At 42.2% G+C, this 26080-nt stretch overlaps 1 protein-coding gene across 3 annotated transcripts in view; it reads right to left on the reverse strand.

Annotated features, from left to right (window-relative positions):
- Positions 1-6754: 6754 nt before the first annotated feature.
- Positions 6755-26080, reverse strand: part of ORC5 (origin recognition complex subunit 5) — a 69528-nt gene continuing 50202 nt past the window's right edge. For all 3 annotated transcript variants that reach the window (XM_075828290.1, XM_075828289.1, XM_075828287.1), the window contains 8 exons: positions 25275-25323; positions 24419-24509; positions 23468-23520; positions 23253-23365; positions 18338-18385; positions 9825-9935; positions 9496-9608; positions 6755-6928 (listed from right to left, as the gene is read on the reverse strand). In XM_075828290.1, the coding sequence (XP_075684405.1) occupies positions 6883-6928; positions 9496-9608; positions 9825-9935; positions 18338-18385; positions 23253-23365; positions 23468-23520; positions 24419-24509; positions 25275-25323 (624 nt within the window). In that variant the 3' untranslated portion in view covers positions 6755-6882. The remainder of the gene's footprint in view (positions 6929-9495; positions 9609-9824; positions 9936-18337; positions 18386-23252; positions 23366-23467; positions 23521-24418; positions 24510-25274; positions 25324-26080) is intronic.

The following is a 26080-nucleotide window of genomic DNA, read 5'->3' on the forward strand; positions in this document are numbered from 1 at the left end:
CACAATGCATAAGCCCTATAGGTGTTGTCCCACCTAAGACACAATCGCATATCTCTAGGACAAGTCATCAACGTTCTGATCGCAGCAACCGCTATCAATTGCTGGAACAAAGTGGAAGCAGCACTAAAACCGCGCACGTGGTGGACCCTGCTGCCCCTGAAAACAAATTAGATAACCCCCCTCTAGGGTAAAAGATATTAAGTTGACAGAGCAAATTTTTTTGCAATTTATATGGAGAAACAAGAGGCAAAGAATATCAAAAAGCAGTTTATATAGGGAAAAGGTTAAAAAGGGAGATATCCCTTCCAGAAATAAGAATGTATAACCGGGCATGTATCCTCAGATACATCGAAGAATGGAGGTCAGGGGAATCGTATCTTTTGGCTCACGCTGTCCCTTTGTAGTATAGTGTATGCCAGAAATAAAGACTTGAAAATAGAACAGAAGAAATCAATATTATTTGGAGACACTTATGTTGTGGAAAAAGATAAGGAGGTTATATAATATAGCAATTCATTATGATAAGGAAGAGGAACTATATCATGTCCCAAGTACTGGACCGCAAATAGGGAACAATGTATGGAAAGTTTTTCAGGAGAGGGGGATTTATAAAGTTAAGAATATAATGAATGATCAAGGGAAAATTAAAACTCTGTCAGATACAAGCAGAGCAGAGTTCAGAAAACAAATACTTTATGGAGTATCTTAAAATCGGAGGGAAATTATGGATCAGTAACTTTGCATGGAAAAAGTAACAAAAACATTTAATGAGCTCATGGCCATAAACAGGAAAAAAATTAAAATCTCCTACTTGTATAAGGCCATCTCCCAGAATAAAAATAATGAGGATATACAAAAAAAATATAGGATCGAAGTGGAAAAAAAAATTGCAAGAGGAAGAAGAAATATATGAGAGAATTGTAAAAATTCTTTAATAGGGAAAGTAGCGTCCTCTGAAAAATGGAGAGCGTTACATTGGAGGGTGATACACCAGGCCATGTATGCATTTAGGATACCGCTGCAAAATTATATACAGGGATTTAAACCTAAGTGCCCTAAATGTGGGAAAGAGAATTCAACTTCGGGCAGAACCATATACCATTATATATGAAGTGTTTTTGGAAATAAATATTCAATTTGTTAAATGGGATCATGGAGACGAAAGCAGTGGAGGACATGTGTCTTGGTGTTTTGCACTCGGACTGCTCGCTTGGCCACAAAGACAGAGAATGGTATAAGGAAGGAAGTATACAGAAAATACTGCTAGTGGCCAAGAAAACAATAGATATAGAGAATATATCAGGGGATATACTCTTTGCCACCCTCATATGCTCAGTTCAGAGCCAATAGTATGGAGGTTAATAACGTTAGAACATAGAAACAGTTTACATGCAGTGAAACAAAGAAAAATTGAAGCGATTGACTCAAACGGCAAAAATCGTATTTTCCTCCGAAGAATGTGAAACATTATTTAAAGAGTATAAACACAATCAAAAGCAGGCAAGGTCTCAAGTGGAGGGAGTGTGAAAGAAGGTGGGGGGGGGGGGGGGTAGAATGAGAATTAAATTTTTTCTTTTTCTGCCATTCATATTTCTTATTTGTGGTCTATAACAAAATGTGCTATTATAATGACTATGTGTTCTTCCTGATATGAAATATGTAGAAATGATGTAAAGCCCCATGCAAAACAAAAATACACGTGGTGAATACGCTGCTGAATTTCCATCCGGATTTGCGTGCAGAAAGTCTGCAGCGTATTACAGTAGCAGCAAAGTGGATAAGCACCGCGGGTCAATTTACGTCACGAAAAATACCGCAGCGTGGACATGATTCCCTGGAATCTCATGGTCTATGCTGGTGCTGCAGCAGTCACATGGCCTGCAACATCATTCCAGGAGGCCAAACGAAATAACTTTTTTCTTGTGATTTTTGCGGCAGATTCGCTGCAATTCCACCGCAAACGTCGCAGCACACAATAGTTTGTTGCAGGTTTAATCATCCCATTGAATAAAATTGGGAAAATCCACAACAGAAGAGCAGCGATTCCACAGTATTAATTGACATGCTGCGGCTGAAGAAACCGCACCGCAGGTCAATATATGTGCGTTTTTTTCGGCGTTTTTTTCCGCTGTGTGGGGACGAGGTTTGTTGAAATCTCACACACACTGCTGTACTGTAATACACTGCGGATCTTCCGCAGTAAATCAGTTACAGAAAATCTGCAGTGTTGACGTCGTGTACGTTCCTACCTAGGTGCTATATTTTAGCACTTAGGCTTTGTTCACACCGAGTAGTTGTGGTGCGGTGGTGAATCCCAAACGTGCATAGAGTACAAAGGAAAGATTTATGCCCTTTGCAATAGAAGTTGTAAACATTCCTGTTATAATACATTACTTGGCACACCTACTTGGACCAGTAGCAGGTACATATTATGCTTGGCCACCCTCTGCTGGTTGACAACTTATTACAAATGTATTTTTCAGTAGTTTCAACGTCAATACTCACCAATTCCATACCGCTTAAACCGCTCTTCTCGAATATTGTGGTAACTGAATTGCAGATTCTGAATTAAATTTTTGTGGTCCTTTAACAAACTACAGTATGCTGTAAATGGCAACCTGTGTCCTGTTTAATGTGCTAGGAAATGGTAAAAACATGAAAATCTCAACAACACTAAAGCCGTTTAAACACCAACAGACTAACAATAGGTGGTTTAAAATTTGTGGCTAAGGATCTGATTGACATCACCTTCAGTACAATCCTCGCAGACCGCGCTGAGGAAGCTCCGCCACGCTGGGCAAGGAGCGTCATTGTTGTTTACTCTGTTCACATCCACATTGGAGGTTCCAGTTAGGGGCCTCTGTCGCAGATACGGCAGAGAATACCGAAAACAATAGCGCAACATGCTGTACTATTGTTACCTGTAAAACGACTGACACCCCGACGGGACCCATTAAAGTCAGCGAGTTCCGTCGGCCGCTGGTTGTGTACATGGTGCAACAGAACCGGCGCTAACGGTATTCCCTACACCCGACGCAGATGAGTACCCAGCGTTAGTGGCATGTACTAAGCAGTAATTCTGCGTGTAAATTTAAATTCTGCTACAAATGACATCTACCAATCGTGCCTCCAATATTTTTTTTTTTAACATGGTGCCACAAACATAGATCAACAAAATGGTTTTATCTTTTCCTTCATTCAAACGAGCCAATTGTCATTATGATCACTCAAACTTATTGTGACGATAATCACAGTGTAAACAGGCCTTTAAAGAGAACCTTTCACCTGCCCATACATGTGCAGCTGAGTGCAGAATATAATAGGCAGGGCTATACAAACTGTATCACTAGAAAAAAAAATCCTATCTTTCTCCGTTATTTAGATATCGGTGCCATTATATTTGGCGACCGATATTTAAGTAACCCCCTGAACTGCCAATGGGGTGTGTACTGGCAAGGGGGCGTGCAAAATCTGTGACATTGTCTAATCCGCTACGGACAGTGTCACAGCAAGAGCTGGAAAGAGGAGAGCGAGAGCGCGTCGTTCTTCTGTTCCACGGCGGCGGGCGTAACTTCAGGCAGCGGCATCGGAGGTGTGCGCTCTCACTCACACTTCAGCTCTTGGCAGGCAAGGACAAGACGGTGTGATCTCTCGCGAGAGATCAGTCTTGTTCAGCTTGGAGGGCGTGCGCGCACATGCTTGCACAGTTCCGAGCTGCACGTGTGCACACACGGTCTCTTCTCTCCAGCTCTTGCTGTGACTGTCCGTAGTTGATTGGACAGTGTCACAGCGATGTTACATGCCCCCTTGCCAATTATACACTCCATTGACAGTTCAGGGGTTACTTTAATATCGGGCGCCAAATATAACGGCACCAATATCTAAATAACGGAGGATAGGAATTTTTTTTTTAAAGTGCTCCAGGGTTTGTGCAGTCCTGCTTATTACATGCTGCACATATATGGGCAGGTGAAAGGTTCTCTTTAAAGGGATTTTCCACGATCGGACAACTGATGACCTATCCACAGGATAGGTCATCAGTTTACGATCAGTGCGGGCCCGACAGCCAGACGCCCCACCGATCTACTGCTCCGAACGGTATGCAGTAGTTGGAGCCGGAAGCAATTGACCCCAACCAGAGCAGCTCGGCTGCTATTCCGTGACCGGAGCCATCTGCTTCCGGCTGCAACTACTGCATACCGTTCAAAACATCTGGTGCCTGGAGGCACTAGGAGTAGCTGAACGGTGCGGGGTCCGGGTGTCAGATCCGCACCGATCATATACTGATGACCTATCCGCTCGTGGACAACCCCTTTAAGGTTGTTGGAATCGCTGCAGGAAATTATTCTGATAAGATTGAGCAAGAGATAAACAATTAGGGTCTGTTCACACAGGGCAGATACGCTGTGTAAAAGTACACAGCGTATCCGCCCTAGGACCACAGGGAATCCTGGCAGAAAAACGCACCAAATTATGGTGCAGTTTTTCAGCCGGAATGTCTGCTGCGCAAAAATGTACAAACAAACACATACTTACCCTCTGATGTCCTATCCCATGTGCCCGCCTCATCCGGTGATTGGCTGCAGCAGTCACATGGTATGAAACGTCATCCCAGGAGGCCAGCCTGGATCAAGGAGCACAGAATTCTGAGTAATTGTAAGTTTTTTTTTCTGAGTTGCGTTACGGATTTAAAAAAAAAAAAACCTGCACCGTAAGTTTTTTCCTCTCATCATTTATGCAGCGTGTGGATGTGATTTGTTCTGGCTCATCCACTTTGCTGCTACTGTATAATGGTGCGGATCTTCCGCAGTATTTACGCCACGCGTGAACTTACCCTTAGGATATGTTCACAGGCTCGTCTTTTTTTTTTGCATTTTTCTTGTCTGAATCAGTGTGAATTTTGCTTGTAAAAAAAACCTCCCATTGTTTTCAACTGCCGCATTGTTCATACGGGGCAGAATTTTCAGCAAGCGGAAATAGAAACCATGTAGCTTGATAAAAAAAAAAAAAAAGTAGTGACAGGATAGCGCTTGACGCAGTTTCCGTGACACAGTCCACCGTGAAAACAGTCGGTAGCTACAAGCAGATTAGATCCATTAAATGGGGCTAATCTGCGTGCAGAAACGTGTACATTTTTCCAGCACAACCGCCACGGAAATCCGAGGGTCAGCTTTCCTCTGGATCAACGGGTTTGTAAGGTTGAAACTTGCTAGACAGGTCTTCATACAACCTACAGCCAATGTAACCTGCCACATATCTCAAGAAGACATTGTTGTAACTTGTAGAGTTTGTATGTTTGAAATTGTTAGAAATATAGCAGAAAACTAATCTCATAATCCAATGTGCTTCAAATTTCCCATGGGCTCGAACAATTACAACAGTGTAAATATAAGAACCTATGGGTAGAAGTGCAAAGAATGGAGAACTAGGCAGAAGTGCTGTACCCAGTGGTAACCACATCATGTTCTTGGTGAAGGAGGGCTTCATAACCAGAGAACTGTGCACTATTATAGAACATGAGAGAAGACAAACTTATCATAGTTTAGCTACAAATGTAAAACTGCTATAACAACAACAAAATTAACTTTTAGGTTGTGTAAATGTGCAAGCAAATGTGAACAATTACACTGCAGACAAGGGTAAAGAATCTGCCAAGTACACGACAGATATTTAACATGAAAATGACAGTCATCAGTGTCTGGAGGACGGCAATATTATCATTTACTCAATCTCTGTAATATATACCTCAGGATGACGATAGCCATACTCAAGCATAATCAGCAGCTTTCTTTCCTAGGCAAGCATCATTTCTTGGGTGTAAACCGGAGCACTTCATGTTACACATATAATCATCTCAAGTGACACTAATTGCCAATGCAAAGCACTGCATAAAATATGATTTTCCTTAATCTGCTTACCACATGAAAGATAGTACAATTATTATACACAGAAATCGTACAAAATCTTTTACACACATTAAAGAGGTTACAAAAAAAACATCGCCCCCTTCTCAGAAACAGTCATGTCCGGTATTGCAGCTCAGCCCCATCCGTGTGAACAGCATTCTAAAACCGTGCAGACATGAAATAAAACGGCATATCAGTGCGGCTTTCAGCCAGACCACAGCTGCCACGTGTCTCTTCAACCTAAAGTTACTTACCTGCTCACAAATCTGAAATGCTATTTTACAATCATGAATACTTTTCTCTTTTATTGGAAGTGTTCCACGACAAAAACTGATCACCGTGTAGCCCTGCTGGGACCCCATTGATCAGCTGTAATCTGTGGGGAAACCGGTCAGTAAGGGCCCATTCACACGAACATGAATAACGTCCGTGTGCTGCACATGGAGATCACGCGCAGCACATGGACCCATTGATTTTAATGGGGCTGTTCACGCAGCGAGAGTCCGATTGAAAGTAAAATAAAAGATGCGCTTTGCACACTGATGCATAACGATCACACACGGACCAGATTCACGCGCGTGAATCTGATACGCCCGTGTGAATGTAGCCTGAGTGTTTCATTTTCCTGCAGCGCCACCACAGGAGAAAATAAGAATTACACAATCTTATCAATGGTTTATATGTGTAAGGCAGGACAGAACAGGTAATTCAGAGCGAGAGACGCTATTTGTAACCGCTATCCACTTTGGGCGAGAGATGAGGATACTGTAATTGTGTAATATAGAGATATAGTCCTATTCTCCTGTGGTTCTTAACATTATAAAGAAACATTTCTAGAAATACCAGGATTTTGTTTTAGAGTTATTTTATTAGAGATGTGGATTGTAACCATGCATAAAAATATTTAGCAGGGATGATGACATTTTCTTAAATACTGTATCAAGTCTTCAGTTTCAGTCAGAACTGAAAATGTGTCTCAAAGAAAATCATACAAATATCTGACAATATCAAAATTCACAGTCCTGCAAAGAAAAACAAAACAAAAAGTTATATTTGAATAAATGGTTTAACAGAAAAGCGTACAACATATATGTAGAAATGCACACAGCAATAACAAAAAGTAGCAGTGGAGATTAAAAGCGGCACATCATACAAGTGCCAGGGCCTCCGCCAGTGAAACAGATTCATCAACAGGGTGCACGCTGGACGTTGGTCAGACTTGGTGTTTTCCAACACATTTCTAAGTAGGAAAGCGTCAAATCCTTTATGAAGACGTTTCACTTGGCACGATTTAAGAATTACATTTATTTAGTCTTGGGAAGAGACGATTAAGGGGGGACATTAATAACTTGCCTGTACAGAAAATATGGTGAAAACCTGTTCCATGTAAAATTCCCTCAAAAACAAGAGGGCAGTCCCTCAGTCTAGCGGAGGAAAAAAAAAAGTTCTATCTCCAGAGACAGGGTTTCTTTACCATAAGGCCCCATGCACACGAACGTGTTTTTGCGGCCGCAATTCCCCGGAAAATCCACGGGAGAATTGCGGCCCCATTCTTTTCTATGGGGCCATGCACACGACAGTAGTTTTTACGGTCCGTGCATGGCCCGGGAACCCGCACCGCAGAAAGAACGGGCATGTCCTATTACGGACATCTTCTGCGGTCCGGGCTCATTGAAAACAATGACGGCGGCCATGTGCATGTCGTACGATTTGCGGGCGGCCCGCGGCTGACAGTCCGCAGCCGCCCGACCCGAAAATCACGGCCGTGCACACGGCTACGGTCGTGTGCATGAGGCCTAAGAACCGAGGAGCTGGTCACAACAGTCACAGTTGATGGCTTCAAGAAATGCTTAGCTGATTTATTAGGCTACATTCAAACAGTGAAAAAAAAAACGGCAATTAAAAACTGATCAACTGTCAGTTTTTTTTATGCCCGTTTTGCAGCTCTAAATTTTCATCCATATCCAGTCCGTTTAAAAAAATAAAATAAAAAAATAAAAAAATAGGGTGGATTTCATTTGTCAGGTTTTTTTTTTGTCCCAACCCCCTGAAATCACCACAGTGCCCATGTAGATAGTGCTGCAATATCCCTGTAGATAGTGCCAGTGCCCGCTGTAGTTAATGCCCACATAGGGCCAGTGCCCACATAGTGCCACAGTGCCCACATATAAAGGGCCAGTGCCCACATAGTACCACAGTGCACACTAGTGCCAGTGTACCACAGTGCCCACTGTAGATAGTGCCACAGAGCCCACATAGTGCCACAGTGCTCATGTAGATAGCACCAGTGTCCCCTGTAGATAGTGCCACACTCCCCATACAGGCACCCCCCGTAGATAGCACCCTCCCTGTAGATAGAGCCACTGTAGCTCACTGTAGGAGCGGAATCCCTCTGGCCGGGGATTCATCATAGACTGAGCCCCTGATGTCTGTCCATATATGGGCAGAGACGTCAGGAGAGCGGAATCCCCTGCAAAAGCGGACCTGGAATTCCGCTCTAGGAGTAACATCTTGACGTCACTGTCCATATATGGATAGTGACGACGGGGGCTTCTCCAGGACCAGAATCTCCTGCCAAAGTGGGGTCTGACCGCCAGGGAATCCGCTCCTACAGGGAGCTACAGTGGCGTGCCATCTACGGGGGATGGGTGGGGGGCTTGCTATCTTCAGGCAGGGGGGTGCTATCTACATGGAGGGGTGCTAGCTACAAGACAGAAGTCCCCAGCCAGAGATCTTGCAATGCTCTGGCCGGGGATTCAATTGTTGAAAGGCAGACATCCTTCTATGGACAGTAATGTCAAGGGCTTCCCCAGGCTCAGTGCTCAAAGTAGCGCTGTGTGCGGGGAGTCCTCGGCCAGAATCAGTTTTTACCGGCCGTTACAAGGATTGTTTCCTAAAATACGTCCGGTAAAAACTGATCTATTGACTTCTAAGGGAGCCGTCTGGCCGTGAAAACGGCCAAAAATAGGACATGTCCTATTTTTTTTGACGGCCAATATTCACGGGCCGTTAAAAAAACGACCATGTGAATATACCCATAGAACTACATTGTTCTGAAAACGTCCGTCACACTGCCGTTTTTCACGGTCGTGTAAATGTAGATCGAATTAACATCACCACTTTTGTAAATTTATAGAATCCTTGTTTGAAAGTAGATCGCCACTTGGGGTCAGGAAGGAAACATTCCCTTTTTTAGGCCTGGATTGTCAATGCCTTATGAGTGATCTTTTTTAACCACCCTCTGGATCAATAGGGGGAAATCACCTTTTTTTTTTACCCATATTACTTCCCTTAATCCACATCTCTTCCCTTTGGATGAACTTTGTGGACATATTTCTTTTTTCAACCCTACTAAATAAGACTCAGAAGAGTCTATTTTTCCTGACACAATAGCATTGGCCTTTTTGGTTATGGACAACTTCTCCACTTTTCCTTTGCACTACATTTCCCCATGATGTTGCCATGCTGGAGTAAGTTTACAAAAGCTGAATATAATAAAACACGCACAACTATCTCAGAGAACTGTAGATTTGCATACACAGACTATCATATATGCTCACATAGGTGTTAAAGCCAAAAATAAAAATACCTTGCTACAGCTCTGATAAAATCCAATGAAACAGTACATTTGTACTTGGGTCCATCAAGCTGATCGTCATGGCCCACCAGAGTTAAAAGCTGGAGAGTCACAAGGGATGAGATCTAATAAAGAAATAATAATGGTTCATGACAACACAAAGGGTCAGAATGCTAAATATTCTGCAGACAAAGGATGTTAACGCTTATCTCTAATGCTTGGAATTTTTCTGAAAAGCTGGGACTCCACAGGTTGCCTGACTCTGGGCTACACATCTGGTGGAACAATTGTCCAAACAAGCATGCTTAGCTGGGATTTTCAGGATACTGCGTTCTATTTACCTGGCAAAAAATATTTGCAGTAGGTGCCACTCTGCTGTCCACAATACTGTATAGTATAGCCAACAGTCTATCCAAAGCAAACGGCTTAGGACCCAGAAGATGGTTGAGAGTCTGCAAATAAAACAAAATTAAAAAGCAGGGATAATTACAGAAAAAAAAAAAAAAAAAAAAAAAAAAAGGTGCTGTGGTCCATGGCAATCACTCATACAACATAATCCTCAATCTACAAATCATAAGTGGGTTAATGATTTCTCTAGTAGCAAAAAAGGAGTGTATGACGCTGACTGGTCACTGATTGGTCAGCGTCATACACGTAAACACGCCCAGTTAAAAACACAATACACGCCCAGTTGGACATTTCAAAGCTCATTTGCATATATATAAAATAGCTTATAACTTGGCCAAAAATGAACGTTTTTAAAAAAACAAAAAAAACACGTTACCGTTATCTACATTGCAGCGCCGATCACATGCAATAGGAGATAGGGATTTGAGAATCTGGTGACAGAGCCACTTTAAAGATGAAATGTAATATTTTCCCAAAAAGAAAAAACGTACATAGGTACGAGACTTGTACGGGCTGTGCAAACGGATTTTGGACATAAGTCAATGAAGACCCATATACACAGAGCATCTATGATGGTAATTGCGCCACCTGCACAGATAAGAAACATGTTAACATGGCCCTTAACCCCTTGGACACAGCCAATGTTTGTTTTTTCATTTTCTTTTCTATTGTTGCATTTCAAGAGCCATAGCCTTTTGTTTTCTCCACCAACATAGTCATATATAGGTTTTTCTGTGGGAAGAGTTTCATTTTATAATGGCACCATATAATGTACCACATAATGTACTGGGGAGCTAGAAGAGAAAAAAAAACAACAAAAACCCCCTTCTTTGCAGCGTGGAATGGGGGAACAAATATAAAATTCTCCATGGATTTTTATTTTTTTTTGTGTTTCTTTTATACAGCGTTCACTGCTCAGTAAAGACTACATGTAAGGCTGGGTTCACACCAGTGTTTGGCTTTCCATAGTTCTGTTCCGTCAGAGGATGAGAACATCGGAAACACCATAAAGCGCCCGTTCCGTTGCACGACTGACACCACCGGCGCTGATGAAGCCTATTGACTTTAATGGGCTCCGTCGAGGCGGTGCTATTGTTTGCGGTATTTTCAGTCGGATCTGTGACTGAGGCCACCAACGAAGCCTCCCATGCAGATGTGAACGAGGCCTTACCTTTATTCAGTGGGTCAAAACAATTAGTGATCTGAAATTTGGATGATTTACTACTTTTAGAAAAGGAAAAAGGATTGGTTAAAAAAATACACTTCGTTTTGTGTCATCATATTGTGAGTTGATTTACACAACGTGCCAACCACTTTGAAGGCGCAAAACTATTTTTTACTGTGACACAAACAATAATTAGGACGACAAAAAGAGAAATTGAATGTGCAAGTACTCGTTCCCTGAAAGTCAGTACTTTGTGGAGCACCTTTTGCTGCATTTACAGAAGGAAGTCTTTAGGGGTATGTCTCGATTAGCTTAGCACACAGACATTCCAGGCAAAACTGCTCCAACTCCTTCGATGGGTTGCGTTGGTGTACAGCAGTTTTCAAGTCATGCCACGGATTCTCAATTGGATGGAGGCCTGGGATTTGACTCAGCCATTCCAAGACATTTAAGTGTTTCCCCTTAACCAATACGCCTTTTCACGGTGGCCACAAACAGGCTTTATTCTGATGCATACGCCTTTTCACGGCGCTGCATTACAATAAATCTGCGGCGCCAAGAGCAGTTAAAACTCCCTGTTCTCAGCAACCAGAGGTAGCGGATATCTTCGGGCAACGCTGCCGAAGCGGGCGGATTTCGATTTAGATGCAGCGTTCAATAGCTAGCGCCGCATCTAAGTGGTTTTGGAGATAGAGGGAGGGAGCTCCCTCTCACCCCACCGGCAACCTGCATGCAATCGCAGGGTGCCAGTGTCTTCTATGGCAGGTCTGCCTGTAGTGGATGCCTGCTAGGCCTGGTCTATGGCATGACCTAGCAGATGCCTGTCCATTGTAAACGGACAGGAGGCAATACACTGCAATACAATTGGAGTGTATTATAAAAGCAATCGGACGATCGCATAGTGAAGTCCCCTAGTGGGACTATTTTAAAAGTAAAAAAAAAAAAAGTTTCATGAAGTTAATAAATGAATAAGTAAAAAATAAATAAACACGTTTTCCCATTACAAAATGCTTTATTATGAAAAAAAATAAAATACACTACCAGTCAAAAATTTAGGGTCACTTAGAAATGTCTTTATTTTTGCAAGAAAAGCACAGTTTTTTTCAATGAGGATAACATTAAATCAATCAGAAATACACTCTATACATTGTTAATGTGCTAAATGACTATTCTAGCTGCAAACGTCTGGTTTTTAATGCAATATCTACATAGGTGTATAGAGGCCCATTTCCAGCAACCATCACTCCAGTGTTCTAATGGTACATTGTGTTTGCTAACTGTGTTAGAAGGCTAATGGATGATTAGAAAACACTTGAAAACCCTTGTGCAATTATGTTAGCACCGCTGTAAACAGTTTTGCTGTTTAGAGGAGCTATAAAACTGACCTTCCTTTGAGCTAGTTGAGAATCTGGAGCATTACATTTGTGGGTTCGATTAAACTCTCAAAATGGCTAGAAAAAGAGAGCTTTCATGTGAAACTCGACAGTCTATTCTTGTTCGCAGAAATGAAGGCTATTCCATGCGAGAAATTACCAAGAAACTGAAAATTTCCTACAACGGTGTGTACTACTCCCTTCAGAGGACAGCACAAACCGGCTCTAACCAGAGTAGAAAGAGAAGTGGGAGGCCCCGCTGCACAACTGAGCAACAAGACAAGTACATTAGAGTCTCTAGTTTGAGAAATAGATGCCTCACAGGTCCTCAACTGGCAGCTTCATTAAATACTACCCGCAAAACGCCAGTGTCAACGTCTACAGTGAAGAGGCGACTCAGGGATGCTGGCCTTCAGGGCAGAGTGGCAAAGAAAAAGCCATATCAGAGACTGGCTAATAAAAGGAAAAGATTAATATGGGCAAAAGCACACAGACATTGGACAGAGGAAGATTGGAAAAAAGTGTTATGGACAGACGATTTGAAGTTTGAGGTGTTTGGATCACACAGAAGAACATTTGTGAGACGCAGAACAACTGAAAAGATGCTGGAAGAGTGCCTGACGCCATCTGTCAAGCATGGTGGAGGTAATGTGATGGTCTGGGGTTGCTTTGGTGCTGGTAAAGTGGGAGATTTGTACAAGGTAAAATGGATTTTGAATAAGGAAGGCTATCACTCCATTTTGCAACGCCATGCCATACCCTGTGGACAGCGCTTGATTGGAGCCAATTTCATCCTACAACAGGACAATGACCCAAAGCACACCTCCAAATAATGCAAGAACTATTTAGGGAAGAAGCAGGCAGCTGGTATTCTATATGTAATGGAGTGGCCAGCGCAGTCACCAGATCTCAACCCCATAGAGCTGTTGTGGGAGCAGCTTGACCGTATGGTACGCAAGAAGTGCCCATCAAGCCAATCCAACTTGTGGGAGGGTCTTCTGGAAGCATGGGGTGAAATTTCTCCCGATTACCTCAGCAAATTAACAGCTAGAATGCCAAAGGTCTGCAATGCTGTAATTGCGGCAAATGGAGCATTCTTTGACGAAAGCAAAGTTTGAAGGAGAAAATTATTATTTCAAATATATATCATTATTTGTAACCTTGTCAATGTCTTGACTATATTTTCTAGTCATTTTGCAACTCATTTGATAAATATAAGTGTGAGTTTTCATGGAAAACACAAAATTGTCTGGGTGACCCCAAACTTTTGAACGGTAGTGTAAGTTACACATATTTGGTATCGCCACGTCCATAACGACCCCAACTATAAAGCTATAAAGTTATTTAACCCGCTTGGCGAACGGTGTAAAAAATAAAATAAAAAATAAAGCCAGAATTGCTGTTTTCTGTACATCCTGCTTTCAAAAAAATTTGATAAAAAGTGATCAAAAAGTCGCATGTACTCCAAAATTATACTGGTAGAAACTACAAGTTGTCCCGTAAAAAAAACAACCCTCATACAGTTGCATCGACGGAAAAATAAGTGTTATGGCTCTTCACATATGAAAAAAAAACATGTTTAGGTCTCATGCACATTACCGTAAAAACTCCCGTTATTACGGGTCGTAATTAAAACCCGTAATAACGGGCTCATAGACTTCTATTGGCCACGGGTACCTTCCCGTTTTCTTACGGGAAGGTGCCTGTGCCGTTGAAAAAGATAGAACATGTCCTATTTCAGGCCGGAATAACGGCACGGACAGCCCATAGAAGTCTCTGGAGCTCCCGTAATGACGGGTGGCTACATGTGTGCACCCGTCATTACGGCAGCGTTGCTAGGCGACGTCAGTAAATAGTGACTGTCCAGGGTGCTGAAAGAGTTAACTGATCGGCAGTAACTCTTTCAGCACCCTGGACAGTGAATTCCGTTCAGAATATAGAGCAACCTGTAAAAAAAAACAACAAAAGACGTTCATACTTACCGAGAACTTTCTGCTTCCTCCAGTCCGGTCTCCCGGCCGTTGCCTTGGTGACGCGTCCCTCTCGACATCCGGCCAGACATCCCTTGATGACGTTACAGCCCATGTGACCGCTGCAGCCAATCACAGGTCAATCACAGGCTGCAGCGGTCACATGGACTGCGCGTCATCCAGGGAGGTCGGGCTGGATGTGAAGAGAGGGACGCGTCACCAAGACAACGGCCGGGTAAGTATGAATTTCTTTAACTTTTATTACAGAAAGGGCTGTCCCTTCTCTCTATCCTGCACTGATAGAGAGAAGGGCTGCTGATTAGTGCAGTGCTATTTTGCAGCCCAAAACGTGCCCGTAAATACGGGTGGAATACGGGTGACACCGGACCCGTATTTACGCCAGTATTTACGGGTGGGAAAAAATACGGTCGTGTGCATGAGGCCTAAGGCCTCATGCACAGGACCGTGCTCGTAATAACGAGTACGGCCGGGCACGGCCAGCCACGGGCAGCCGGCCGTTTTTCCGAGCCGTGCTCCCATTATAAAGTATAGTAGCACGGCCCGTAAAATAAAAAAATAGAACATGTTCTATCTTAACGGCACGGGCACCTTCCCGTGAGAAAACGGGAAGGTACCCGTGGCCAACAGAAGTCTATGGGCCCGTTATTTCGGGTCGTAATTACGACCCGTAATAACGGCTGTTTTTACGGTCGTGTGCATGAGGCCCTAATGTGTAAAAGTAATAAAACATAAGAAAACCATATCAATTTGGTATAGTCGCAATCGTAACGACCCAATGAATAAAGTTATTATGTTATTTATACCACACGGTAAACGGCGTGAATTAAAGACGCAAAAAAAGTGGCTAAATTGCTGGTTTTTTTTATTTTACGCCCCCAAAAAAAGTTAATAGTTAATCAATAAATTATATGTACCCCAAAACTGTGCTATTAAAAAATACAACTTGTCCCGCAAAAAAAAAAAGTCCTTGTACAGCTATGTTAACACAAAAATAAAAGAGTTATAGCTCTTGGAATGCGACAATGGAAAAACGTAAAAAATAGCTTGGTCATCAAGGTTTAAAATAGGCCGGTCACTAAGGGGTTAAACCTCTCCGGTGTGCTGCCACCACCATGCTTTATTGTGGGAATGGTGCTTATGGAGAGAGGTGAAGTGTTCGCTAGCGCCAGACAAAGCCTTTTTATAGGAGACAAAAAAAAATTCAGTTTAAGGCCCCATGCACACGACCGTGCTCGTAATCACCGTCAACTGCGGACAGTCGTCCGCATTTGCGGGCCGTCCTCCCATTACAAAGTATAAGAGAATGGTCCGTAAAATAAAAAAAATAGGACATGTCCTATTATTTATGGATGGTTTTTACGGCACGGACACATTCCCATAAATATACAGCAAGGTGTCAGTCAGCCATAGAAATGAACGGGTCCATAATTACAGACGAATGCTACGGTCGTGTGCATAGGGCCTTAGTCTTATCTGACCAGAGAACCTTCTGCCATGTGTTTGGGGAGTTTTCCACACGCTAATTGGTGAACTCAAAATGTGTTTTCTTTTTTCTGGCGACTCTTCCATAACGCCCCACTCTGTGTAGTGTACAGCCTATAGTGGTCCTATGGACAGACACTTCTATCTCCACTGTGGATCTTTGGGGCTCTTCTAGTGTTATCGTTGAAGTATGTTGAAACTCAGATTAATGCCCACCTTTACCGGTCTGTGAGTTTTGGTGGACGGCATTCTTGTCAGGTTTGTAGTGGTTATTCAAGAAAACAGCAGCACAACCATAAAAAAAATTTTGGGTGGGAAAGGACAACTCCCCAAACATGGGTGGTGCACGTAGTAAAGAATCCCAGGTCCAAGGGAGACAAATCAATATGCAATCGAAGAAAGGAACTGCAGCGCTCAAGATAATCCAATGAAGTGTATTTGATTTATTCACCAAGTATAAAAACACTTGCAACGTTTCAACCCAATGCTTGATAAAGACCCATTCATGGGTTGAAACGTTGCAAGTGTTTTTATGCTTGGTGAATAAATCAAATACACTTCATTGGATTATCTTGAGTGCGGCAGGTCCTTTCTTCGATTGCAGGTTTGTAGTTGTGCCAAATTCTTTCCACTTTGTTATAATGGATTTAATGGTGCTGTGTGGAATAGCCAAAGTTTGGGATTATTATTATATTTATTTTTTATAACCCAACCCTGATCCATACCCCTCCACATCTTTGTCTATGACCTGTTTGGAGAACTCCTTGGTCTTCATGTTGCTTGCTTTGTGATGCTGCAGGCTGAGGGGCCTTTCAGAACAGGTGTATTTATATTGACATCATGTGACCGATCATGTGACACATTGAAGTTAATTGGTTTGACCGGAACCTTAATGAGGGGTTTCATAGCAAAGGTGTATACAAATGCACTCACAACTTTTCAGTTTTTAATCATTATAAATTTTAAAGGTATTTTTTTTTTTTTTTCAATACACCAACAATTTGGTTAATTGTGGCAGGTCCATGACATAACATCCATTTTAATTCCAGGTTGTAATGCAACAAAATAGGAAAAATGGGGGTAAAGGTGAACACTTTCACAAGGCACTGTACAGAGGGTCTTTTGCTTTGAAGGACCTTGGAATTCAACGTGCCCGATGTTTTGATCATGCAGGAGATAAGCCACTGCCAGATGTTTAAAGAGGCTCTGTCACCAGATTTTGCAACCCCTATCTGCTATTGCAGCAGATAGGCGCTGCAATGTAGATTACAGTAACGATTTTATTTTTAAAAAACGAGCATTTTTGGCCAAGTTATGACCATTTTCGTATTTATGCAAATGAGGCTTGCAAAAGTACAACTGGGCGTGTTGAAAAGTAAAAGTACAACTGGGCGTGTATTATGTGCGTACATCGGGGCGTGTTTACTACTTTTACTAGCTGGGCGTTGTGTATAGAAGTGTCATCCACTTCTCTTCACAACGCCCAGCTTCTGGCAGTGCAGACACAGCCGTGTTCTCCAGAGATCACGCTGTGACGTCACTCACAGGTCCTGCATCGTGTCGGCACCAGAGGCTACAGATGATTCTGCAGCAGCATCGGCGTTTGCAGGTAAGTCGATGTAGCTACTTACCTGCAAATGCTGATGCTGCTGCAGAATCAACTGTAGCCTCTGGTGCCGACACGATGCAGGACCTGTGAGTGACGTCACAGATATGCACTGCCAGAAGCTGGGCGTTGTGAAGAGAAGTGGATGATACTTCTCATCAGAAAGCCCAGCTAGTAAAAGTAGTAAACACGCCCCGATGTACGCACATAATACACGCCCAGTTGTACTTTTACTTTTCAACACGCCCAGTTGTACTTTTGCAAGCCTCATTTGCATAAATACGAAAATGGTCATAACTTGGCCAAAAATGCTCGTTTTTTTAAAATAAAAACGTTACTGTAATCTACATTGCAGCGCCTATCTGCTGCAATAGCAGATAGGGGCTGCAAAATCTGGTGACAGAGCCTCTTTAAGCAAAGATTCCCAAACTTTTTACCATGGGGACTTTATACAGAGTTCTAACAGATCCATTCACAAGACCTGTGTCACCAACAACGCACAGAACAGTCAGTCCAAACCCACATCTACTAGCATTGTAGAACATTGGGAAAAATTTGCAACCATTTACCTAGCATGCCTCCTCTCTAACCATAGCCCAATAATACAGGATTTGGGGAATGGCATATGTCTTCTGCAGACAGATTACAGACAAACTTTTGTATGCAAACGGTTTAATGAACAAATATAGTTTCTATGACCTGTGTATAATTAGTACATCTCGAACTTGTGTGTCACATAATGTCATAAAACTCCTTATAAGATGTTGCCTGTATACATTCACATGATTTTACACAGATTTGTACAAATATTTTAAAATATCTTCTTTACCTTTTCATGCTTCTTGAGGAAATCAGTTTTCTTAATTTTTCCATGATGCTAAAATTAAAAAGACATATTTAACATGTAAATAAATTTAAAATATTCTTCTACTGAGAATTTAAAAATGATTAAATAATGAAAAAAAACCTCTACAGTAAATGTAAGACCCAAAAACAAAAATGGACATATATAGGTAATTGAGAAGTTAATGCCTTAGCCAAAGTTTGTGAGTTATGGGTTTCTTTTCCTTCGAGATGGTAACATTTTCCTTATTCATTACAACAGCCATCTTTGAAAGTGGCGTCAGAATGTGCGGTCATATTGGCCCACTAGTCTGTCTGATGAAGGGGTTGATACCTGAAACCTGTTACACTTAGACTATTATAAAATATTTATTAGATCCTCCATGAGAATCTGAAGTCTTAATTTCTTCTTCCCATTGATGGGGATTGTGGGCCGCAGAGACCCCCCCCCCCCCTTGTAAATTACTGCCATATTGGTTATCACTTTTGAATTAGCTTCTCAGAAATTGTCACTTTTTCAACAAGTACTGTTAACAACGAATGGATGGTCACCGAGAAGCAAATTAACAAAGTGACGCTGATGGTCTCATTTCTTGTAGTGTTTTTACGTATATGGAATGTAGGTCTATGGCCCTGATTATATATATATATATATATATATATATATATATTATATATATATATATACACACACACACACACTTTAAGTGGAAGTCTTCATTAAAATGCCTCACTAATAAAAAAAGAGGTTTCTCAATAATATTATTAGGGGATAAAGCACCATTGTCATACCCTTACCAAAGACACTGGCTAATTCAGGTTTTAGCCTATTGACCGTAGGAGGCAGATGTGATCTGGTTTTAAAGGTTTGCTGCTATTTTTAGTTTATTTATTTGTATTCTCTCCTTCGCTGCCGGTGGGTTGTCAGCCTGTTCACAGCCTAGTCAGCCCTCTGCGGGTGCCAAGATACTAGGCAGTTCTATGCACTGAATTTTCCTATCCGCCAGAGACAGAGACACACGGACGCACACACTTTTGGGGGGGGGGGGGCGGGGGTGAGTGGGCTATTTTCTATTCCCTCTCGCCAGATACACTATTTAGGGTCCTAGAATTTGAAGACCCTATATCTAGAGGGGCTAAAAAACAAAAACAAAGAAACTTAGTGAGGAAGACTTTCTCTGGACATTCCTAGAGTTTGGCACCTTTTTTCCCTTACTTGATTGTACTCCTGGGCACATTTTCATGCTCCTTGGCGTTGGGACAGGCACTGCTTTTGCAAAGCTACGCAAGTGCTTTAGTTTGGCTGTCAGTCCAGCCCTAGTGGCCTAATGGATATGACACTGGCCTCCTAAGCCAGGGATTGTGGGTTTGGAGTCCCATCCGAGGCGTTTGCCATCCTGCTCTTCCAAAAGTAAGTTAATGGCACGTTTAAGCAGGTTATACACGCTCCAAAACAGAACGGATCTCTTCCTCCAATCCTAAACTTGAGAAAATTTAAAATGCTTCATTTGTGTTCGAAAAATATGCATGGAACACTTAAGGTCGGTGGTCACATCGCTAAAACAGGGAGAATTTGATATTCACAATGCATACCTCCAAATCCTCATCTTAACCACCCACCAACCAGTGCTTGCTTCTTTTCCCGGTTGGTTCTATACATTTCCAATTGATCACCCTCCCTTTTGGGCTAGCAGAGGTCCTGGCAATCCGGATATCGAATCTCCGTGCCATGAGAGTTGCGGTCATCCTTTACTGTGACGGCCCGCTTTAGAGAAGACAATCTTTCCAGTCTCAGCATCACTCTAGATACATTTAAACGGTTCAGGTGGATCATCAAGTAAGAGAAATTCTCATTGGTCCCAACTCAGAGCATGACGTTTTTGGGAATGATCCTCAATACCAGGACAGCAAAAGTCCTTCTGGTGGACAAGGTAGGCCCTCCTTCGCCGGAACACTTACTCTCATCTATTTTTGCATTCAGGTGCTGGGCAGGATGGTGTCTACCTTTACAGCAGTTCCGTATGCACAATTCCACTCCAGGGAGCGATCCTCCTGCCCTCTCGAGTTCATCAGGAGTTGCGATGCTGGCAGATCTCATCTGCCATCACAATGGGTCTGTCCTCTCCACCAGTGGCTGGTTGTCTCAACGGATACCAGTCTTTCCGGTTGGGTGAGTTTCTATTCTCCGCACAGTTTGGGGCACTTTGTTTTAGGAGGAGACTTCCCTTTGGATCAACCTCCTGGAATTGTGGGCAATCCTCCTAGCTATTTCCCATTGGACTCTTCTTTAGGATCGGTCGGTCAGGATCCAGACCAACAACTCCGGTTGCTTATCTGAATCACCAGATCAGCACCAGCAGTCAGGTGACAAGTACTCTTGGATTCTACTTTGGGCAGAGCAGCATATTTCAGCGCTGACAGTGGTACACATACTAGGAGTGGACAATTGGGTCGCAGATTTTCTCCAACAAGAATGACTAGATCCAGAGGAGTGGTCTCTTCACCCAGAAGTATTCCATCAACTGTGCCAGAAGTGGGGCTACCTGGATGTGGATCTCTTTGCGTCCTCTCTCAACCACAATGTCCTGACCTACATGGCAAGTGCACGAGATCCCAGGGCGATCACAGTAAACACGCTGATCCCTCCATGGAATGAGTTCTCCCTCCTGTATCTTTTTTCTTCCACTCTTGCTCAGAGTACTCAAGAGCGAATGCATTCCAGCGATTCTGGTGGCACTGAACTGTCCCTGCTGGGACTGGTACGCAAACCTTCTCATGGATGCGCCTTGGTTGTCTTTCGCTTCCATCCGACCTCCATTCCCAAGGTCCACTATTCCACCCCACTTTACCTCAGATGCGTTTAAGGGCGGGAAGCCGAGGTCTTGAGGGCCAGGGTCCCTCTAAGCCAGTCATCCAGAGGATGCTGAAGGCCAGAAAACCTTAAGGTGTACCAAGTTACGATGAAGGCTTATTTCCTTAGGGATTGTCAACAAAGTAATTTTCATTACTTACAGACCTAGAGTTCTGTCCTTCCTGCAATGAGGCCTTGAACAGGAACTTAGCTTATCTTCCCGGAGGGGTCAGGTCTCTGTTCTGTCCATTCTTTTTCAGAGAACGTTGGCTTTTCAAATCGCAGTTGAAGACTGGTCCCTCTTTTCAGACATCCCATTGGTTCTCAGGGCTCTTCAGGTAGATCCTTTCGAACCTTTGAGAGACATTTTGATGCATCTCCTTTCTTGGAAGGTAGCTTTCCTGGTGGCTGTCGTCTGCATCAGGCGGGTTCTGGAACTTGCTGCCTTGTCCTCCAAGTCCCCTTTTATAGTCATCCATACGGATAAGGTGGTGTTCAGACTTCCCTATCTAAGTGAGTCTCTGCCTTTCACATCAATTAGGAAATTATTCTTCCATCTTTTTGCCTCTCCCTATCTCATCCAAGGGAGCGGTTTTTTGCATGGTCTTGATTTGTTAAAAAGAAGTCCGAGTCTATCTGGCTGCTGGAGAGCCGTTTTGGCGCTCCAACTTTTTTTCCTCTTATTCCTGAAGGGCAAGGCAAGGATTAGGCAGCATCATGGCCACCATTGCGTGTTGGATCTGGACTCTGACTGATATGTTTTTGTAAATCAAAGGGTAAAGTTCCTCCTGTTTTGGGTTACTGAACATCCTATATGGACTTTGAGGAAAATCTGTGTATTACCACCCAGGAGGCATTTGTTTAGGTCTAAGGCTTCTGTGCGTACCTTCACTAAGTTTTACTAAATAAATTTTTTTGGCCTCTGCAGCCCGGACTGGTATTAGCAGAGTGTTGGAGGCAGCTGTGTGTTAGGCGGGTCGCATGGCTGTACTTTTACTTTTTTCTTCCCACCCTCTGGGACTGTTTTAGGACGTCCCATGATGTGGTCTACCCCAATGTTATTACAGAGAAAGCTAGGAGATTTTTGTACTCACTGCAAAATCTATTTCTCATTGTATTCATTGAGAGACATCCTGCATTCTTTAGTTTGTTCCAGGACCGGGACCTGTTCTGACGATTGGCTTTAGTTTTCTCTTAGGAACGTGGACATGATTGTATTTTTCTCGTACTGCTTCTGTACATACTAAATTAGCCAGTGTCTGTAGGAAGGCTATAGCCTGCCTGGCCGGAGCCAAGACTCTTTCCTACCTAGTATTGCCTCCTAGTGGCAGGGGCCTATAATTATGGTGCTGCGTCTCCTAATTTTACAGGGAGTACAAAAATCTTGTTTTAACCGTTTATGCATAGCTTATCTGGAAAACGTTTATTTCCCAGAAACCGAAGATTTCATTAAAACATATACAAGGGGGGGGGGGGGGGGATCAATTTGGGTTGTCTCTGCAAAGACATTTATTTAATTTCACTAGGACATGCCATTAATGTCTGATCGGTGGGTTCTAACCTTAGTGAGAGCTGTGCCACTGTCTCCTGACAGCAGTTATTGTCTTTTTTGGGAAGTTGTTCGACTGGCCACTGAGCTGACAGGAGATTAGGTGAAACAGGGTTTTCGAACTACTTTCACTATGAAGCAGGCAACTGGGGGGCTCAGAGAGGTCAGCCCCCCACCAGATATTGATGACATTCTAGTGATATGCCGAAAAAGTGTAGACAAAGGCATATCATTAAATACATTTAAGTATTTTTAAGGATCCTGCAGGGAAATTTACAAAGGACATCTCCACAATTGCTTAAATGGTGTTACCAGTTCATTGTGAGTTGTTAAGTTGTAGTTCTCCATTTACTTTTTCACGTGTTTAGAACTGTACCAAATGTACAAACGCATTAGACTAATAGTGAACATTGGAAAGTGACTGCGGGGATTTAGATCTATTTAACAAAATTAAATAATCCAGCGATCATCAACAAATGGGTTACAAAATCAACGGAGTACCTTTACAAAAAATCTTTTATCTGTCCTTGCAGGGTTGTATGAAGCTAAATATCCAGCAATGAGTAGAAACTTGGAGTAATACGGCAATTCTACATGAGCATGTGCTGACAGTCCTGGGAAGACACGTGATGTAATAGGAGGTATAATTCACTATATTCATGATCAAATTTTAGAAAATCAATTTCTCAATTCACAACACACTGCCTACAAGTCACCTTTCAGTTGTGATGCTTCTCTGTCGTCTTGCTGAATTCTTTCCCATTGTGAGCTGAGTAAAATATATGAAATTACAATGTTTACAATATATACTTCTGAAATATTACATTAAACTTGTTTTTTCTCACATATAGATGGGAATGTAGGAATTTTGGAAAGAATAAGCCATGCTGAGGCAGTGAGTCATTCTAAAATAAAATAAAAAAATAATAAAGACTTGCCCACAGAACTAACAAATCTGTAAGCATAATGGACCACAGAAAACAACGAGATCATTTTGTTTCAGGATATCAAGAAAATTAAATCTACGGCATCTCTTCAATGCAAGTGCAGTCTCCTCTGCATTTTAAAAATATTCCCATTTTAGACATTTATGGATATCTGGAACCCTCACCTATTGGGAGAACAGGGGTCCCTACATGTGAAGGTCCCAGAAGTGGGCCTGCATGTATCAAGCATTTGCCATATCCTGTGAATATGTCATAAACATCTAATATGGGTATACCCCTTTATTTAATGGGACTTACCAAAGCCTACAATTCAGAGCAAATCAGGAGCCAATTGTTCTCATTGTTAAGGGTCCAAGTTGCCAGACTCCCACCAACGTGTCACTTATGACATGTCAAAAGTCTTAAAGGAAAAAAATAAAAATAACGTACTTCAAGGTATTAAGGGGCCAAAATTTTTTTTTAAAAAAGACCCCAGTGAGACTTCATAACAATGAGGGGCCAACAAAGGCCTGGGTTGCTTTACAGCAGAATTGTTTGATGACCCTCAGAATTCCTTAACTTTTTTTTCTGTTAATAGTTCTACATTGAGTTAAATGAATACTACTGGACTGAATGACCATTGCTTTATCATCAGAGAGAGAGAACTACATACAACCTTGTTGCAGCACTTTATGTAGTTAAATATTTTTAGCTAGCAGATTAAAAATAGAGGTATCCTACCTTGATATCTCCCGGAGATAAACAGTCTGCATGGCCCTCTTCAAATGCGGCTCAATATTCCGCCACAATTTATGAGTTTCAGATTCTTTCGCTGTAAATCATAAGACAAAATAATTTTTGGGCAGATAGGCCTCATGAGCCATTATACCTGAAGTTGGCAACATAAGGGCCTGTGCACATCAGCATTCGGTTTCCGTTGATGGGTACTGTCAGACCTTTCCATCGGAGGAGCCCAAGCAAATGGAAGCCATAGCTTCCATTTGCATTACCATTGATTCTAATGGTAATGCTTCCATTGCTAATGGTTTCCGTTTGTCTCTGTTCCGTAAGGTTTCCGGTTTTTTTGACGGAATCAATAGCGTAGTCGACTGCACTATTGTTTCCGCCAGAAGTTCTACAACTTCTTGTGCTTTAATTCCTCTCCAAGCTTTATTTGCATGAAGCCAGGAAACCCTTTTAAGCTCAAGTTCGTCTCCTCCATAATGAAACAGTTAAGAAGATACGCCCTGTGTGTTGCGGAATATACTATTGCACACAGATGATAGAGGGGTTGTCACCACATAAAAAAAAAAAAACATTACATAACTATAAAAGTCGATTGCTATCTTTCCACAGCTTCTCACATTATTTCTGTGGAAACTAGAAGATAAGCAGCAACCAGAAACCTAAGTTGCCGCTTAACTAGAAGGAAAAGGATTGAGAACCTAATACTTCGGTTTCTTGATAAGGTTATGGTAGTACTTGGTACAAAGCAGTGTTACGACTTACAAATCTTAAAGGTCTGTTGCAACCACTATAAAGCCAATCTGTATGCAGATACATTAGTCAAATTCTAATCGCCAGAAATCAGTCTTACCTTCTCCTTTAACCACTGGTTTGCAAAACTTTGAAAAGTTTAGCGCAGCCTGTATGAAACACAAGCAAAACAAAACATACATCATCTATACACACACAGGATTTAATAAAAATAAAAGCCACAAGACATTGACTGGAAAATACACTAAATATGAAGGTTACATTGGGATCAGATTATGTAGCAGAAGGCCTCAGGCATACAGCCATCAAACAGCTTCATTAAAGTAAAGAGCCGTAATAGGGCATCCATAGAGGGGCATACAACCCCATGAAAATAATCACTGGTTATCAACCACAAATTGGTTCTATAGACCCCGTGGCAAAAACTAATCACTGGAATAGCGTATCCACTAATATCAATAAGTAAATTTTATTGAGCATACTTTAAAATCAACAAAAATGGTGACTCAAAAAAACGTCACAAAAATAAATGAATGAGGTCCCTAGTCCATGGGATATGCTCGTATTCACGATTACCCCAATGGTGGCTGCTTAAAGAAAATGATTATGAAGCGCCATTCAAGTCGTTTAGTGATTGCTCATTTTACACTAATAGTCTATGTCAGGTATTTATTTTGGTAGTTTATTACAATACCGATACTAGTGACGGGAGACTGTTGTGTTAGAGCATTACCAGTTAGTCCCACACCCACGTTAACACTGAATTCAGGGGAACACAGCATGGAAGATATATATGTGGCATGGGGGGCTGTTGTATTAGAGTACAAACAGTTAGTCATTTAGCATAACTTCTATTCCTCAGCCCAACAGCCACATTCACCCTGTTTTCAGGGATTCACAGAATGA

Source organism: Rhinoderma darwinii, chromosome 5 (assembly GCF_050947455.1).
Source record: "Rhinoderma darwinii isolate aRhiDar2 chromosome 5, aRhiDar2.hap1, whole genome shotgun sequence".
NCBI classification, from domain to species: Eukaryota; Metazoa; Chordata; class Amphibia; order Anura; family Rhinodermatidae; genus Rhinoderma; species Rhinoderma darwinii.